At 43.9% G+C, this 16488-nt stretch overlaps 1 protein-coding gene across 20 annotated transcripts in view; it reads right to left on the bottom strand.

The window, feature by feature from the left end:
- Nucleotides 1-16488, bottom strand: part of macf1a (microtubule actin crosslinking factor 1a) — a 117346-nt gene that overhangs the window by 61720 nt on the left and 39138 nt on the right. For 19 of the 20 annotated variants that reach the window (XM_034892001.1, XM_034892000.1, XM_034891999.1 and 16 more), the window contains 25 exons: nucleotides 16226-16441; nucleotides 15852-16025; nucleotides 15095-15382; nucleotides 14007-14156; nucleotides 13487-13720; nucleotides 13196-13375; nucleotides 12924-13097; nucleotides 12473-12640; nucleotides 11117-11308; nucleotides 10838-11011; nucleotides 10442-10565; nucleotides 10023-10222; nucleotides 9577-9894; nucleotides 9312-9478; nucleotides 7807-7963; nucleotides 7474-7585; nucleotides 6868-6930; nucleotides 6237-6475; nucleotides 5814-5943; nucleotides 3972-4171; nucleotides 3179-3406; nucleotides 2812-3088; nucleotides 1882-2480; nucleotides 1215-1403; nucleotides 892-1098 (listed from right to left, as the gene is read on the bottom strand). In XM_034892001.1, the coding sequence (XP_034747892.1) occupies nucleotides 892-1098; nucleotides 1215-1403; nucleotides 1882-2480; nucleotides 2812-3088; nucleotides 3179-3406; nucleotides 3972-4171; nucleotides 5814-5943; nucleotides 6237-6475; nucleotides 6868-6930; nucleotides 7474-7585; nucleotides 7807-7963; nucleotides 9312-9478; nucleotides 9577-9894; nucleotides 10023-10222; nucleotides 10442-10565; nucleotides 10838-11011; nucleotides 11117-11308; nucleotides 12473-12640; nucleotides 12924-13097; nucleotides 13196-13375; nucleotides 13487-13720; nucleotides 14007-14156; nucleotides 15095-15382; nucleotides 15852-16025; nucleotides 16226-16441 (5160 nt within the window). The remainder of the gene's footprint in view (nucleotides 1-891; nucleotides 1099-1214; nucleotides 1404-1881; nucleotides 2481-2811; nucleotides 3089-3178; nucleotides 3407-3971; nucleotides 4172-5813; nucleotides 5944-6236; nucleotides 6476-6867; nucleotides 6931-7473; nucleotides 7586-7806; nucleotides 7964-9311; nucleotides 9479-9576; nucleotides 9895-10022; nucleotides 10223-10441; nucleotides 10566-10837; nucleotides 11012-11116; nucleotides 11309-12472; nucleotides 12641-12923; nucleotides 13098-13195; nucleotides 13376-13486; nucleotides 13721-14006; nucleotides 14157-15094; nucleotides 15383-15851; nucleotides 16026-16225; nucleotides 16442-16488) is intronic. The other variant, XM_034892002.1, reaches the window with a different exon arrangement.

Here is a 16488-nt window from a genome sequence, read left to right as displayed (position 1 = left end):
ATTGCAGAAAATAGATGCAATACTATGAGTGCTGAATTCTGTCAGCTCTGGTTTACATTTCAAACTATGATAAAGTGTTAAATGTCCACAATGACCATATATGACGACTGTAACTCAAATAGCCAAACTCTTCTGACAGCTAAGGTTGTTCTGCTCTCTCTCAGCTCACTGACACTTGTCTGCTAAGCACTCAAAAACACATTCAACACACACACACACACACACACACACACACACACACACACACACACACACACACACACACACACACACACACACACACACACACACACACACACACACACACACACACACACACACACACACACACACACACACACACACACACACACACACACACACCCTCTTGATATAAATGGTAAAACCTATTTTCACTCTAGAAGGCATCATTTGTAGAGGTTACATTAATTCATAACTTGTGATTCCTTTCTTCACCCTCATGTTCTTCTGTTTTTCCACAGCAACCTGCTGGCGGAGGACTCACTGCACTGCTTTAATATATGGGCCAGGTTGTATTTTAGACACTCACTATATTTCAATGGCTATCTGTGATCGGTTTTGGGAGGAGGAAGTCCCCCCCAAAATAAGATAATAATCAGCTACAGTATAAAGAAAGTTAAGTCAAGCGTTGAGCGCTGACACTAAGCTATAAAGAAGTACCCCCACTTCCCCTGAATCTCATCAGTGCACTGTGTCAGATATTATAGGGAACAGCTGGTAACTCAAAACATGAACATGTGCCCTAACATAATGATTAATGTCAAGAGAGGACATGTGAAGCATGAAAGATTGTCATGATATCTGCAAAAAAACGCAAGAATCACATTTCAACTTTTGTTCCGTTTTCCTGACAGTGACTTTGCTCCTAACCTTGTCTGTTACGTCATTGTACTCTTTCTCTGTTTCCTTGGCCTGCTCCTGAAGTCTCAGTGTCCCCTCAGTGCTGCCTCCCAATGTCTGGGGGGCGTCCTGAACCAGGCCCTGGGCCAGGTCTCTGAGGTAGACCACTTGAGGCTTCAGGGACCTTAGACTCTCCTGCTGACTTCTCAGACGCTCCAGGCTCTTTGCACTGCACGCCTGAATGGGGGAGAAGTAAACATTAATTGCTAAAGCCTAAATTTGGTCTTTATGATTTTGCACTTTTTAAAGAACAGTAAAAGTGACATGAGGACAAGAACAATGTTTTTCAGTACCTGTGGTCCCAGAGCCTCCTGGACTTCAATCTGGTGCTTGGCAGCCTCCAGCCTCCTCTCTGCAGCCTGTCTGCCCTCTTCAAACTCCTTGAGGCGGCCAGCCAGCTCCTCCAGCTGGGAGGTGCGGCTGTGGAGCCTCTCGCTCAGTCCGTCCACCCTGCGGTTCAGCTGGGCCTTCTCATCTCGTACCTACAAGAAAATAAGCATACGTTATTAATTCTTCTTTATTTACTTAAAGCTATAGTACGTAGTTTCTGTCTCCACCATGAGGAATCCTAACAAAACTCTTGGCGCCTCCACATGACACAAGCCTTCTGTGACAGCACACCACCCCCACCCCTGCTTCAGGAAGTTGCATAACCAAGGAGGACATGGAGGTTTGGTCATTATTTTCCCTCAATTTTCTGCCAGCAAAATTTACAATCTTCTAAACTCAGCCATACTGAGAAACACAGAGAGAGTTTGGTGGAGCTGATAGTGTTAATTAGCTTTGTACCAACTCATGAGGCAATGGTTTGAATGTAATGGACGTTTTTTAAAACAAAAAAGTTACGCTTTATTTGACTTTTGACTTATTAGCATATTAAGACAATCGAGCAGATGAAGCAACACATCCTGAAATACAACACACTTGAGAAAGTATTTTAAAGTCTAATGAACTATGTACCTCTTCCTCCCCGATGCAGCACTGTTCTAGCAGCTGATCTGCTGCAGTATTGAAAGCCTCAAAAAGAGGTTGTCGTCTTTCAAGGTCCAGTGATAGACCTCGAGCCTTCTGCAAGGCTTCGTCCAGGGCCGAAGAGTCCAGCGACGGCTGGATTTCTGCGGCTTTCTCGTCACACTCTGTTAACCATGGTACAAGCTCGGCCTTGTGCTGCTTGTAGGTTTCAGCTTTGCTTTGAGTGGTCTTGAGTCTGCTCTCTCTGTCTGAGATCCTCTGGTTCAGCCCCTGCCAGTCTTGCTTCAAGGTGGCCAGGCGAGATTGTAGGACAGAGCGTTCGTCTCCGCCAGCGGGGAGGGTGGCGAGCAGTGACGCTCCCTCAGCTTGGAGCAGCTCGTAGGAGCCCCGCTGACTGGCGATCCCACGCTGGAGATCATCTGTCTGTGCCAGCAGGGAGCGGATAGCCTCTGGCTGACAGGGCAGAGGGTCAGTGGAGGATTCTCTGGGATCCGCCTGCTTGTCGAGCCAGGAACGCAACTCCTCAAACATTTGCTGGAACTGCTGGGTGGACGACAGGGCGGCCTGGAGCTGAGACAGACCGTCAGCTAGAGGAAAGAAAAGCAAGAGGGATCACAAAACATAAACACTGAAAAACTATTTTAAACAGAACAAAAAGTGGATTTGTCAGTAGTGTTTCTTGTAATCAAAACAATATTCCCATTACAGCTAAAGAGGTATTAAGTTTAAAAAGGGAATATTGTTTGACTACATCAAAACAATGCTAATGAATTCATCAAAGTGGACCATTATCTCTGTAGAAAAAAACATCTGCACACAAGTCAAGCCTAAACATACCCAAACACATACAGAATATTGGGACATATTGAGACGCACTTAAAGCACACTTACTATATCAACCACATAAACTCCACAAACCTGCGCGCTCCTCTAAACTCTTCAGCGGCCCACTGACACTCTCCAGTCGTTTACTCAGCTCTTCCTTCAGGTAGGGTTCAGCCACGATGGCGCTCAGCTCGTTGCAGAGTAACTCAGCCTCGGCTAGCTCAGTCCGCCGTCTTTCCAGCTCTGAGCGGATCTCTCCGGTTTCCTGCAGGCGACGTTTCAGCGCTTCGGGCTGGGCGCTCAGCGAGGCCTGGCCATCCAACCTCTCGCCCAGAGCAGAAACACTAGAGGAGAGCTCTCTGAGCAAGGTCTGGGCAGGAGAGGAGGAGGAGGATTAGAAAGGGATACCCCATGGTGACTGTATGATATGTCACCATACAACCAATCTGACTAGACCTACCTGGTACCGCTGGCTGGTTCCTTGGGCCTGGTCTATGTGGTCTAACCTCTGAGTCAGTCGGTTTGTTAGGTCCTCCCACTGCTGGGTGATGGAGTCCAGCTCAGACCGAACCTCCTCCAGGTCCTTGGGGTCCTGAGCAGAGTCACCAGTCTGGGAGAGGATTCCCTCAGCGGACTGAGTCAGCTGGTCAAACTGTGGTCGTCTGGTCTCAAACTCGCGAAGCATGAACTTGAGAAAGGAGAAGAGGTGATAGCCAAATATTCAGTGATGAGATCGGGAAATCAAATATCAGGTTTCATGAAAAATAGAATCTCATTAGCAAAGTAAAAAAAAACTTGTGTTTGAATTAAAGGAAAGCCTGAAGATAAAAACAACAAATGGTAATATGAAATCTTGACATCTTTAATAACTGTGGACTAATAGAATACCTACACACTAGTTTGGGATTTGAATTGTAACATGTATGTCTTAAAAACGCCAAGTCTAAAAAATCTTTTAAAATAGGTTCTTATCTTCATTAACTGTGTGTCTTCATGATTTAATGGATTTCAGTGTCAAAATAAGGGACATCCAATCTAATACATGAATTGAATGAGTATACACTGTATTTACCTTTCATTAAGTGCACAACATTACTAACACATACAGTATCAGCTGTTCAACATTCTGTGGTTTTCTTTGATGCATTTCTCCTCATGCTGTATTTTCTATCAAGATTACCACATTGGGTGCATGTACACATGTACCTTTTTGGTATTATCTCTGTGATGCTGTCTTTTATCACACAAAGTACCTGTGCTTGTTGTTTCTGTGTGTTGAGCATGTTGGGGTCTATGCTCAACGGTCCCAGCACACTCATCATCAGCTCCTTCTCTCTCAGCCAGGGGCCCAGCTGACTGGCTGCTGAAGCAAAGCTGCCCAGCCTATCGGCACACGTCTCCAGCTCAGTCTGCCGCTGGGATGCAGTCTGATTGGCCATCTGCCAGCGGGAGTCTGGGGAAATAACCAATCGAGGCAGGAGTGGGTGATGCAAAATGTTGATGAATGTGTGTACATATTTTGGGATGCAGGTTGTCACAAAGCATATTCATTGGTACACATCTTCTGTCTTGTTTCCTTGCTTTTCTTATGAAGGTGTTTACATTGCATTACATTGATGTCCTACAGTACAGTGTAAAAATGAGGCTGATCAGATATTATATCAGTGATGGTGATGAAATGTGAAACGTGACTTAATGGGAAGAAAACTGATTTAACAATTAGACATGTGTCTTCCTCTGTTCCTCCTCTCCCTTCTCTTGTCTCTGTCTCCCTCTCTGACTCATGCTCGGGGCATCCATCCGCGTCCGTGCGTGTGTGTGTGTGTGTGTGTGTGTGTGTGTGTGTGTGTGTGTGTACGCGCATTCAGTCAACATGGCTAGGAAAAGGCATTATTAAAATATGAAATATAAAGGCTACCTTATTGGATTTCACCTTAAATATTGTGGTTACCTCATTGGAGGCCCTGGTGAAAAATATCAAGTATGCCAGCGAACAAATAGCTCTGACAGGAACACTTCCCACTCTCTCCCTGGATGATATTGATCTCTGTTCCCCGCCAAGAAAATATATTACAAATCCTGAGGCACTGTGCCACTTTCATTTTAATGGTTTCAAAAACACACCACAATAACAATGCCTAATCTTCTTTCCTTCTTTTCTCAGTTCTGAAGCAACTTTATTTTTTTAAACTATTTTTTAGCAAATTGAGAGGGTTGACATGGACAAAATAATACTATAAAGTGTTTTACATTGTTGTTATATTGTAGTCTTAAGGTAAAAGTCAGTTTCTCGATGCAGTTCATTATCATCCTTTGTTGGAAGGTTTGCCTACAGCGGTTTCTGTGTGATGGCTGTCTTGCTAAAAGCCAAAACATTTACAAAATATATTCATTGTGTGTCAGAAGTATGTGGACTTGCATTTGTATAGTTCCTTTTTAGTCCTCTGACCACACAGAGCGCTCTACACAACATGCCACATTTACCCCATTCACACACACATTCATTCACTGATGCAATGCAAGATGCAAATCTGCTACTCGGGATCTAATCTAATCATTCGGACACCAATGGCACAGCCTTTGGGAACAATTTGTTCAGAATCTTGGCCAAGGACAAGCCTCCATGCGGCTGGGGATTTCCTACCCACTCTACCTCCTGAGCCACAGCTGTCCCATATAGCCAGGCTTTTGCACATTTATAACGTAAAAAAGAACCATTAACATCTACTCCAAATATGTTCTTTGGCCTTTTAGCAAGCTCTTACAATACCAATATAAAAAATGCAGACAAGACAGACATAGGGAAAACATAAACATTCCTCGAAAACGGATGACTCAGATCTCTGGATCTCTAACTTATACATGTTACCTCCATGTGACAGCCTCAGGTTCTGACACAATATACTATCTTCATAATGGCTCTTCCGTTAATTGTAACATGGTGCTATAAGTACTGCACATAGCCTTTACCCATCACGCTACTCTAGTTTTTTGCCTTTGGCCATCTGTATTAGTTGAATCAGTTTCTGTAAAATGTTGGTCTTATCATCTTGTCATATGTCCCTTGTATATTTTTTGTCATCTGCAGCACCTACCTATCTCTTGCAGCTGCTGTCTCCATGTGTCGGCCTCAGGGGAATCTGGATTCTCAGCAATCAGCTTCCTCAGTGTAGTCTTCAGCTCCTCTACCTTCCCGGAGTGGTCAGCCAGCTCTGAAAGCAGAGCCTAAAGAAGAAAGGGAAGAAGGCCGTGAAAGGCCGAAGACCCATGAAATATATTGGATAAAGCAAACATGTGTTGATGTCTGAGTTTAGATATAAGCAGATAAAACAAAGTTTTTGTCAATTTGGGCACTACATTATCTGCTGCAATATTCAAAACTGAAAATGTTTTTTTTTAGCTAGGAATCTGTTTTAAGAATGGGCAAAGATTATAATGTATACCAGGCGATTTTACTTTATGGTGTTCAGTGCTATGTAGAAAAAGGGTGATAAAACAGGTACGGTAGATGGACCCACCTTGTTCTCCTCGGCCTGGGCACGTACCACCTCAGGTTTGGAGGGGGAGGCGGTCTGTCCCTCTTTCAGGCTGTGCTCTCTGTCTGTCAGCCAGTTCTTCAGCTCATCAGTGCCCTGCCTGGCCTTCTGCCTCAGCTCCAGCGAGGTCTCCTGGCGACCAAGACGCTCCTTTAACTCCCCGCCCAGCGTCTCATATTGACTGTTTACATCAGAGACGGCTACCTGGAGCTCCGTCAGGTCTGAGGGTGCAATAGGAGGCAAGATTAGCAGCAGGGCAGACACAGGAAATAGATGTAAATCTTAATAGAATAAGTCAAAGGTTCTAGTTATAATACAAACTACAGTTGTCATCGGCCTAAAGGTGTGTAGTTCAGGTAGATTAGGAGAGGCTAGATGAAGGGAGACTCTGGTGTTGCGATAATTTTTATTTTTTATTTTACATTCAACAAATTTGCCACTGACAGATGCTTAACATGAACAGACAGCTGACAGGACACTGGAAGTCAAACAAAAAGTAATCTCTCAAAGTGACAATTGGGCAAAAACTATAAACTCCAACATACAGTGGCTGGAGCACAATTCAATTGGTGCTGAAAAGAGGAAGACAGAGAGAGAGAGGGCTAGAGCTCACCTTTACAGGTGTGAATGCCATTGACACTGCTGGGACCAGCTGAGCCATTAATTTGTGGAGCACCTGGGAGAAAGACATACACCGAACTGAGACAGTGGGACTACAACACACTAATGCATGGTCACACACAAACAAAACAGGACCAGTGCTTTACCAGATATATTCCAAAAATGTGGACACATTTAAAGTTCTGATTTCAGAGCGCACAGAGCTCGACGTTGCACAAAAGCCATGAAAACTGGCAAGAGTAGTGAGAAAGACATGGAGCATACCGTTGTCTTTAATGACACATATGTTTAATGGATTAATAAAAAACAACATTTATACAAACATCCATGTATGTAATAGCTGCTTTGTAAACAAATTACCATAAGAAATTAACTATTAACGCATACTGCCTTCTTCTCTGGTCCACTGTGCTCATGTTTTATTTTTCAGTTCTGTGTTTCTCTTGGGTCAAATCATTTTAGGATTTTCTTCCTCCCACCTACATTATCTGTGAATGTCATCTCAAATCACTTACAGAAATGCTCTCAGTGGGAAAATAGGACATTTAAACAGGGGGAGAGGTTATTTGTTCGGCAGTGTCTCCATCTTTGCTCTTACCAGTTTTGGTCTGAGGAGTGGTGATGTTGATAATGAGGGACTCCAGCTCTGAGCCCGTCTTGTTCAGCTCCTGAACTCTTAATCCCTGTGACTCCCAGTCATTTAGCAAGTCCTGGATAGAAAACATGCATTTCGCTGAGTCATTGAGCTTAAAGAGCATGTGATATAGTCACTGGATTCAAACAGCATGTTCACTAAATGTTTTCCACATGTTTAGGTAACACCGGTGGATGCAGGGTTTTTTTCTTTCGTATTTTGTGTATACATTATTAGAAACAAACACACACACACACACACACACACACACACACACACACACACACACACACACACCTTGAGCTGCTGCACTCTTCTCTGCAGGCCCTCTGTGTTGAGGCTGGCCTCTTTGGACGGCAGCTGGTCCTGTGCTGTCTGAAGCCACCTGAGGAGAGAGCCAGAGAGGCCGCGGAACTGAAGCAGCTGCTGCTCGCAGGTCTGGATGGCAGCAAACCTGAGAGGAAAACAGATGAGGGCAGGGGGAAGAATAGAGTATGGAATTAAGAACAGCAAGAGAAGGTAGGAAGCATTGATAAAGAGGATGAGGAGGAGTTGATAAGGAGGAGGAGATAAGGTAAAGGCGGAGAAGAAAAGAGGATGAGGTGAGTACAGAGCAGAGCAAATTCAGCTTTGAGTACGTTTGTATTTGTTTTCAATGCAACTTAAAGCATTAAAACACAAATATCTTTTAAGATGTTACTAAATCATATTCTCTAAAATATAAAATGAATAATAATAATAATACACAAAGCACTACTGACAGGGATTATTATTATTTAAGGTTCACTCTGGCCAGCATTAACGCAGCCTTGCCCCCCCTTCTCTCTCCAGCTACGGCTGGAAAAGCGCTGACTGCCCGTAGACCAAACAGCCCTGAGAAGTCGTCTGGCATGGAGCAGTATCATTATGATGTTGCTATTTTCTCCCCCTCGGGATTCGAGGCTTGGAGTCATCTGACTAGACCGTTTATAGAACGGACAATGAGCCATGTCCACTCGGCTTATGTTAGCACCCAGGCCTGCTCATCAACTCACGCTGGCCACACACATACACTAAACACACACACAAACACACTGTACAGTAACCAACTGCTGTGAAACACCATGCAACACAGCAAATAATCCCCTTCAGGTTCATCATGTACAGTATTTTCTATGAGTGCAACAAGGTTACTAAGATTTAGACTATAAATAAGTGATCACGTTCTTTTTCTTTTAATATCTGATCAGGACATGTTTAAAATTGTCTATTTTGTTTGTTGTTATGACCAAACTCATGTTTAATCTAATATATCTGCACCGGGCAGATGGTATTTATAAATTCCCAGTCCCCCTCTGACAGGCTGAAATTATGTCAGACAGGGTAGGCATAGCAACTTGATGACGACTACAAATTTGGAAATCAAATTTTGGAAATGCCAGCGGCATAGTGTGTTCTGCAGAACCTCTAACAGTGTTTTTTTTAATTTTTTACATGTAAGCCTCATATTTAATCAAATTAACATTTTATTTATGGCTCTAAAGTTTTTCTGGTTTGTTGTCAGTGGAAATGGAATGGACGCTAGCCATATTTCAACATCGAAAACTATACAGCCCGATGATCTACAGACTCCTGACAGCTTTGTATTTGGTGCCCCCTTGTGTCATTTATGGTAAACTGCAGAATTTATCAGAAGGAATTAAAGTTTTTATTAACTAGGACAAAACCTTACTGAGAAAATTCAGATTGATTGTTAAGACTCCACACTTATGGCTGAATACTACAAAAAGCACTTATAACATGTTATCAGTTAACGTTTTTACCTTTTGTTGACATTGGCTTCCAGTTGGGTGAACTCATCCGATACCCCTCTGACATTATCCAATAAGCTTTGAGTGTTATTGAAAGCTTTTGATTGGCTGAGCTCAGTGCCGAGGTTGCAGAAGGATTTCAGCTGGCCAGCTTCCTGCTCTAGCTCGGACCTGACCTCCTGAGAAAAGACACACAGGTTAAAAGTGTTCAATAGACCGACAGTATGACTCAACTCCTGATGCCCTGAGAGTTTAAAAATCATAAAACTCTCCAGACCTCAATGGTCTGTCTGTAGTCATCCACACTGCGGTCCGGCTGGCCGGCGGGACCCAGGGCCTTCAGTCGGCTCTGGGTGAAGACCTGGAGGTCAGTCCCCAGCCGCTCGTAGCTCTCCAGCCGGGGCAACAGTCCTTTGAGCTCAGCTTCCCTCTCGCCCTGGCTAGCCTGTGCTGCAGCGTAGCGCTGAGTCAGTTCATCTAAAGCGCCCTGGAGGCCGGAGGCCGTGGAGGCGTCAGAGCTCTTAAGGAGTTTGGAAACAGAGTCACGTGTTGCTTCCACGCTGCCCTGCCTGGACAGCAGCTCCTGGCGAAGTTTCTGGTGAATAAGTGGAGAAGTTGTGTTTAAATAAATTGACCATCAGCAATATTTTTTGGAAAATAAAGTTGAGCAATCATTCTATTCACTAAGGAAACCTGCAGAGTTTCCTCTGGGTTTACTCCTACCTGGTTCTGTGTCAGGGCATCTTGTACAGCCTGTGCGGAGGGCTCTACAGGACCAGGATTCAGAACCAGTTTGTCCAACCAGCTCAGCAGACCCTTTAAGCCCTCCTGGACGCTGACCGACTGGGCCACAGCTGTCTGCAGCTGCTCTGCCCGTTCTGACACAGACGCAGAGAGGGAACCGTACCTCTTCTCTAAACCATCTTAAAAGCAAAATAAAAGCATGACCTTTTTTAATTTACACGCCATTTTTACATCTATCCATTTACAGTACATGTGTTAAATGCAAACAGTTTATTATGAATGTGCATTAGTGAGTGCTTGTTTTGACAGTGAAAAATTCACAGACAGACAAGAAACCCAGTAAGAGTCACTGGTTTGTGGATGAGATGAAGAGGGGCAGATTAAGTGAGTTAAGTTACCTGCTGCACAGAGGATGTCAACAGCTTTCAGGGAAGGAGACTCATCAGTGCTAACCAGATCTCTTCCTGCTCTCTTCACCTTCTCCAGCTGCACCGAACGCTCAGCCAGCTCGTCTTGCAGCAGCTGAGGACAGATGACAGACTTGGAGTCAAAATTAAATCATGTCTACAGCTAAAAAAACAAGACAATGTTTCCACATGCTTTTACTTTTAGTATTCAACACTTTTTCCCAGATTTTTTCCACATGAATCAATTTAAATTTTTGGTCAGAACCCAACATGATGTAGTGACAGGGAAAGGTATCATGAACTACATTTTTCCATTTTCCAAAAATGTCTGCCTTCTGACGGATCTTTCTGTTTTGCTTATCTCAATGTGTTTAGTCTGTGCTTTACCTGTACTTGTCGTAGTGTGTTTTCTAGGTTGTGGGGGTCTGTCTCCCCACTGGGCTTGGCTATGCTTTGGTTCTGTTCCTGAGTGCTGAGCCAGGAGTGGAGGGAGACGACCTCATCCTGGTACTGCTGGTACCTCTCCAACAGGCCGGACAAACGGCCGCCCAACTCTGTTGACTGCACGAAAAGAATGTCAAAGTTTGTTTCAAGACAAAAGGCAAGCAGTAATTAATTAAGCACATTTATTTACACTTTCTCAGAATGTCTTCTAGTATCCCTCACCTTGGTGTGTAGGGTTGTGTATCTGTGGTTAGCATCTTGCAGTTTGTCAGTTACCAGCTGCTTGGTGTTGTCCAGAGTTGGGTCTGAACCACCAACTTGCTCCAGAGCTCCTTGTACTGAGTCCAGAACCTTTTGACCGGAGATGGAAACAAACCGCAGGTCTGCCTTGTGGCAAATGACATCTTCAGCAAGCTGGAAATACAGAGACATTTACAGGTCAGTTGGGAACATATTCCTGCACTTACAGTATGTGCAGTATGTTCAGGAAAAAAATATACATTTTAATGAGCGTTAATGGAAAGCATGATCTAACCCATTTCCAAATTACCTGGGAAAGGATATAAAACATTGCAAATGTGATATTTGCCCTTTTACGTACTTCCGCTCAATTTTCCTTTTGCTTAATGTACGAGAGTCTGGTGGGACCAGGCTAATATCAAGGGACTTTAAACAAGAAAATTACCGCAAAATTTGCTTCAGTAGAGTTTCCAGGTGGTTCCCAGACGAGAATGTGTGAGTGTAAATCAGAGAATGTCAGGGCGTATGGATGGATGAACATGAGCATGGAAACTCAGTCTCCATGGGTAATTAAAGGTGAAAAAGCAAAGTTGGTCAGGGTTTGTTTTTACTCAGCTACAATGGGTTTTAAACGAGCAAAGTGGCAGTTGGTCAAGGTCGCACCCCCCCCCCCCAACTCTCTCTTCCTCAAAAGCTACAGACTCAGAAATGGCACATCCTAGGGAAAGCTCATTGTGGGACTGAATCTAGTGGCTGTAATTCTGCACAAGGCTGAATTTTGGGAAAGAGACAGAAGTTATGGTATAAGGGTACCACTAAGGCCTATATAAAAGAATCTAAAGAGCATCACGTCATGTGACCTTTAAAACTGCTGTTTTGAATATTTTGTATAGCTGCTAAGTGAGTATGTGTCTGAGATTTTTCGCCTACATTTTAAACTGTAAAAAATTTAAGTTTTTGTCTGTAGCATTTTTGTTAATCAATATTAAGAACAGAGTTCACACTGTCCCAGGGAATCTGCTCCTACTTTCTTTGCAAAACCATATTATTATGTGCTGCGATTAATTTTTTTCCTGGGTGGCAACATCAACATGTCTCTCTCTATCGGCTAGTCTAAAGTGCTGCTGCTGCTTTTTCTTTGCTGTGTTATAAGTTGTGTGAATTTGTTCTGACATTACCCCTCTTGTGGAAAATCTGGAGCCTGTTAAATGTTAATGATAAACACACACTCGTGTTTGTGAGTAGGCTAGGACGTGCACATGTACGTATTAAAAAAGGTGAAATAACAACATAAAACAGTGCATAGAGAAATTTCCATTACGTTATTAACGTGCGTACCTTTCTGTGCTCTTCCAGCCTGCCCTTCAGCCCTTGTGCATCGGTTTCTCCTTCCCCTAAGGAACAGAGCTCCTGTTCATTTTGTTCCAGCCAGGTACCCAGACTCCCATGTTCTTGGAGGAACTTTGTCAGCTCATCTTTCAGAGCCTCGGACTTCCTCAGACGGTCCTAGAAGAAATAGTTACAACAATAACAGTTAACTAATTTATAAGAAAAAAACAAGAAAAAAAGTGAGAATGTAATGGACTCATTTAGCAGATAACCATAATCCTCATGAATCCACCAGGGTATAAAATTACAACACAAAGTAAGAGGAAGGTAATGGACAACCGGCTGAAAAGAGGGACATCCAGAGGATTTTCCGGAGACACCAGAGCAATCCCGGAAGCTGAGTGTCGTGGATATAGACTAATTTAGACTTAACATACACATCAGTATTTGTTTTGAGTACCTGGCAGCTCTGCAGCTTGTCCTGGTGCTGGGCCTGCAGCTGATCCAGGGCAGCTCGGAGACGCTGCTTCTCTTCTGGAGGAACAGTGGAGTCCGGTTGGTCCAGGAGGGAGCGAGTTGACTGTGTGATCTGGATTATCTGTGCCTGCTGAGACTGGAGCTGCTGAAGCTCCGTCTGGGAGAGAGGCCTAAAGTTATAGGTACTTGGTAACGTTGTAAGATGCTTGAGTCAAAATGTGCTACATAAGTAGTACATAAAGTAGGGCTTCTAACCTGCAACATCTCTGTGCGTGACATTAAAGCACCCTCTGGCTGTGAGAATGGAGCATCAGTAAAATCTTGGGCCTCTCCAGAGCCAGCTCCTCTACCGCCTGATTGGTTAAAGGAGGACAACTCATTCAGCAGAGAGTCTATCTGGCCTTGTGTCTCCTGGAGATCCTCCACAGCCTTTGCCTGAAGGAGAGGAAAAAAAAGTTGGAATACAAGAAAAGAAAATCACACAAAAAGTAAAGGATAAAAACGAAAAACTGTACGATATGTCCCTAGAACCACTCATCTTCTTACCCTTTGTGTGTTCTGCTGTACAGTTGTGTTGATGGCTGTGTCCAGCTCTGACAGGGACGTGTTTGCTGAATCTGTCAGGGCACTGTACTGCTCCTTCATCCTTGTTAGCGCCCCCTGGAGGTTCTCCCTCTCCGCTGGGCTCAGACTTTCTCCTCGGTCTGCCAGGAGCTCCTCCGCAGAGCGGATAGCCTCGGCGATGCCCTCCCCTTTGGTCTTGAGGTCCTTCTGTGCTTCCTGCAGAGCGAGGGGAAATTTGACTTGGTCAGAGAAATAAAGTTGTTTACCTAGCAAACAACACATGCAAGTATCACCAACTCTGGATGGGCGTGAGACAGTGACGATGAACAAGGCTATAGGCAACTAAATACAGTGAGTTAAGATGTCAATATTAGATTATAAAATCAAATAAGAGTAAGCTGAATGTACATATAAATATTTAAAAGACTTCCAGTTATTCAGGTGTTTTTATTATTCATTTCATGAGGCCTACATTCGAGATGTGGAGATGACAGTTTTATACCTTGAGTCTTTTCTGCTTCTCTTGCAAGACGTTGACGTCACCTGACTCTGCTCCACCTATCTGACTGGCCAGCAAGCTGGCAGCTCCAGCCAGCCACATAGTAAGGCCTTCTAGTTTCTGAGAGCATTCAGCTTTCTGTTGTTGAACCACCTGAGAAAAATGAATGAGAGAAGGAAGAAAAAAAAACCACAAAGAAAGACAATGTGAGGAAACTGATAATTGCATGAGTAACAATTGAACTGGAAGAAGAAACAGGAACAAATCCTTTTTGGTTTGATTTCATACTTCTTCAAATAAGGGCACACTAATTTCACATTTGCCCCTAAACAACATTCTTGTGTTGAGCACACTTTGCCAAGCTTTGAGCATTTTGTGTCCAGAGTTCACGCTCACACACACACACACACACACCAATAGGTTGGTCAAGCAACAATAAAGAGAAAAAAATCAAACAAATATTTTATGTTTATTTGCTGTTTTTCCCATTTCTCCACTGTATTCAGGTGAGACAAGAGGAAAAAAACAGTAAAGCGTTGTAGCCAGCGAGGCTTTTCTGCTATCAAATCTCTCTAGCCTTTACCGCCGTGACACAAGCGGTTTCCTTCAGTGGCAATCTGGAACAGCAAGGCAAACAGGTTAATAAAACACATGTTACAGAGACATGCGGAGTAGCAAACACGCTTGGATAGAAAGCTTGTGTAGCAGTAGTGAGGGTGGTGATACTGTCCATGTAGAGTGGCAAAGCTTTTGCAACAAGAGCAGCAGTGGGTTGCTATCAAGCTAGGAAATGATGAGAATAGATTTGAGGTGATGTGTAATGGCACTGCATACTAAATTGTGATAAAGATGAGCTTGTTTACATCAGGCTTTGCCAGTTTCTAGTCCTTAAGGAGTTTGATATGATTTTATCGAATGTTAGTGCTTAAAAAACAGTACTGGGTCTTTAGAAAGAAAGCATAGCAACAGTTCACAGCATGACAAATAAAGCTGGGAAATATAAAATATGGAAGCTTAATGCATTAAAAATGTATTAGTGAGAAATAGCCTAAAATTTCAAACCAATCCGACTCAATCATCTTTTTCCAAACCTCTCTCTCCCTTGCACTCTGCCTTTCTTTGTCCTTCTCCTCTTCTTTCACTCTTTCTCTGCGCTGCCATTCCTCCTCCCTCTCTTTCTGCGCAGAGAGGGCATCTGCCCAGGCCTGGGCTTTGCCTGACGCTAAGTGGAAGGTCCTCTGGAGCTGCTGGAGCTTCCCCAGAAGCTGCCTGCTCTGCTCAGGGGCCAGGTCCTGGGCCCGCTCCGAGATGAACACCTGAATGTCAAAGGCAGTGTTGTTGACCTCACTGGAGCGAGCCATCAGAGAGGACTGGAGCTCCTTAAAGGAAAGAGAAAGAAAAAGTTGGTTTCCACCACTGTGCAGCAACCGCCCTGACAACCTTCTACCTGCAAGAGCATTTCTCAAAAAAGCAAAGCATTTTTAAAAGTGGTTCCTACCGCCTGGCGGTTACTGCCAGAAGTACAGCATGGGGAGAAAAGAGCATAATCTTAGCATGTTCACTTGGGCAGTACCCGTTTCATACCCTCCCGCTGTGATCAAACCTACTTCCCCTCTGCTGCCTTCCCCTCATTAAAATGACTGGAGGCGGCGAGTTCCAGGGTGGCGGTGTGAAAGCCGCTTATCTTTGTTAAAGTTAGCACTAATTAATAGTCTGGCGTGTGTTCAAAACTGAACTATGACTATGAAGTGTTACAAAATGTCAAAATGTTGAATCTAATACACTCTTATGCATTCTTTAAAAAGGGGTTATTATCGAAACATTTTTTCTTCAGTTTGGACAACTTGCCTGGCAGAGATTCAGCTGCTGTGTGAGCTGATCACCATTGTCATCTTTCTCTGCGGTCTCCATTTTTTCCATCCCAGCCATACCTCCATCCATCTGAGCCTCCGTCTCCCTTAACCAAGAGAGCAGACTCTCCACTTGTCCTCCCAGTGACTTCTGCTCAGCTGTTACTGCCTCCTGAGACAGCAATGACAGAGTGATTCAAATTCAAACATCTACACTGAGGAAAAAAAGGAATTTTCTGGACCCCAAATGTTATAATTAATCTCTAAAAAATGTCTGCCAATTCCTTTAATGTGAATAATGGTTCTATACCACTTCTAAAACAAATTAGCGCCTTTCTTGTTGTTTTTTTTCTCCTAAACTGCTTCTCTTACCTTATATGAGTCCCTATGGTCTCGTAGACTTTGCAGAATGTCCTCAGAAAGCGCTCTGGCAGCATCATACCCTCGAGCCAAGCTCCGCCCATCCTTCTCCAGGGCCAATAGGAGCTGCGGAGGAACGTCTTTGGGTTGGGGCTTCACCAGCTCTCCAGCAGCCTTTACTTCCTTGTTGATCGCAGGCTCCAAGTCACGCAATTCAAGGTCCAGAGTCTGAAGGACGGATAAGGTAAAGAAAACAAAAGTTTTCTTGATGCTGT

This window comes from Etheostoma cragini, chromosome 14 (genome assembly GCF_013103735.1).
Source record: "Etheostoma cragini isolate CJK2018 chromosome 14, CSU_Ecrag_1.0, whole genome shotgun sequence".
Taxonomy (NCBI): domain Eukaryota; kingdom Metazoa; phylum Chordata; class Actinopteri; order Perciformes; family Percidae; genus Etheostoma; species Etheostoma cragini.
The sequence above is the reverse complement of the archived record's forward strand: the minus strand, read 5'-3'. Positions and strand labels throughout refer to the sequence as shown.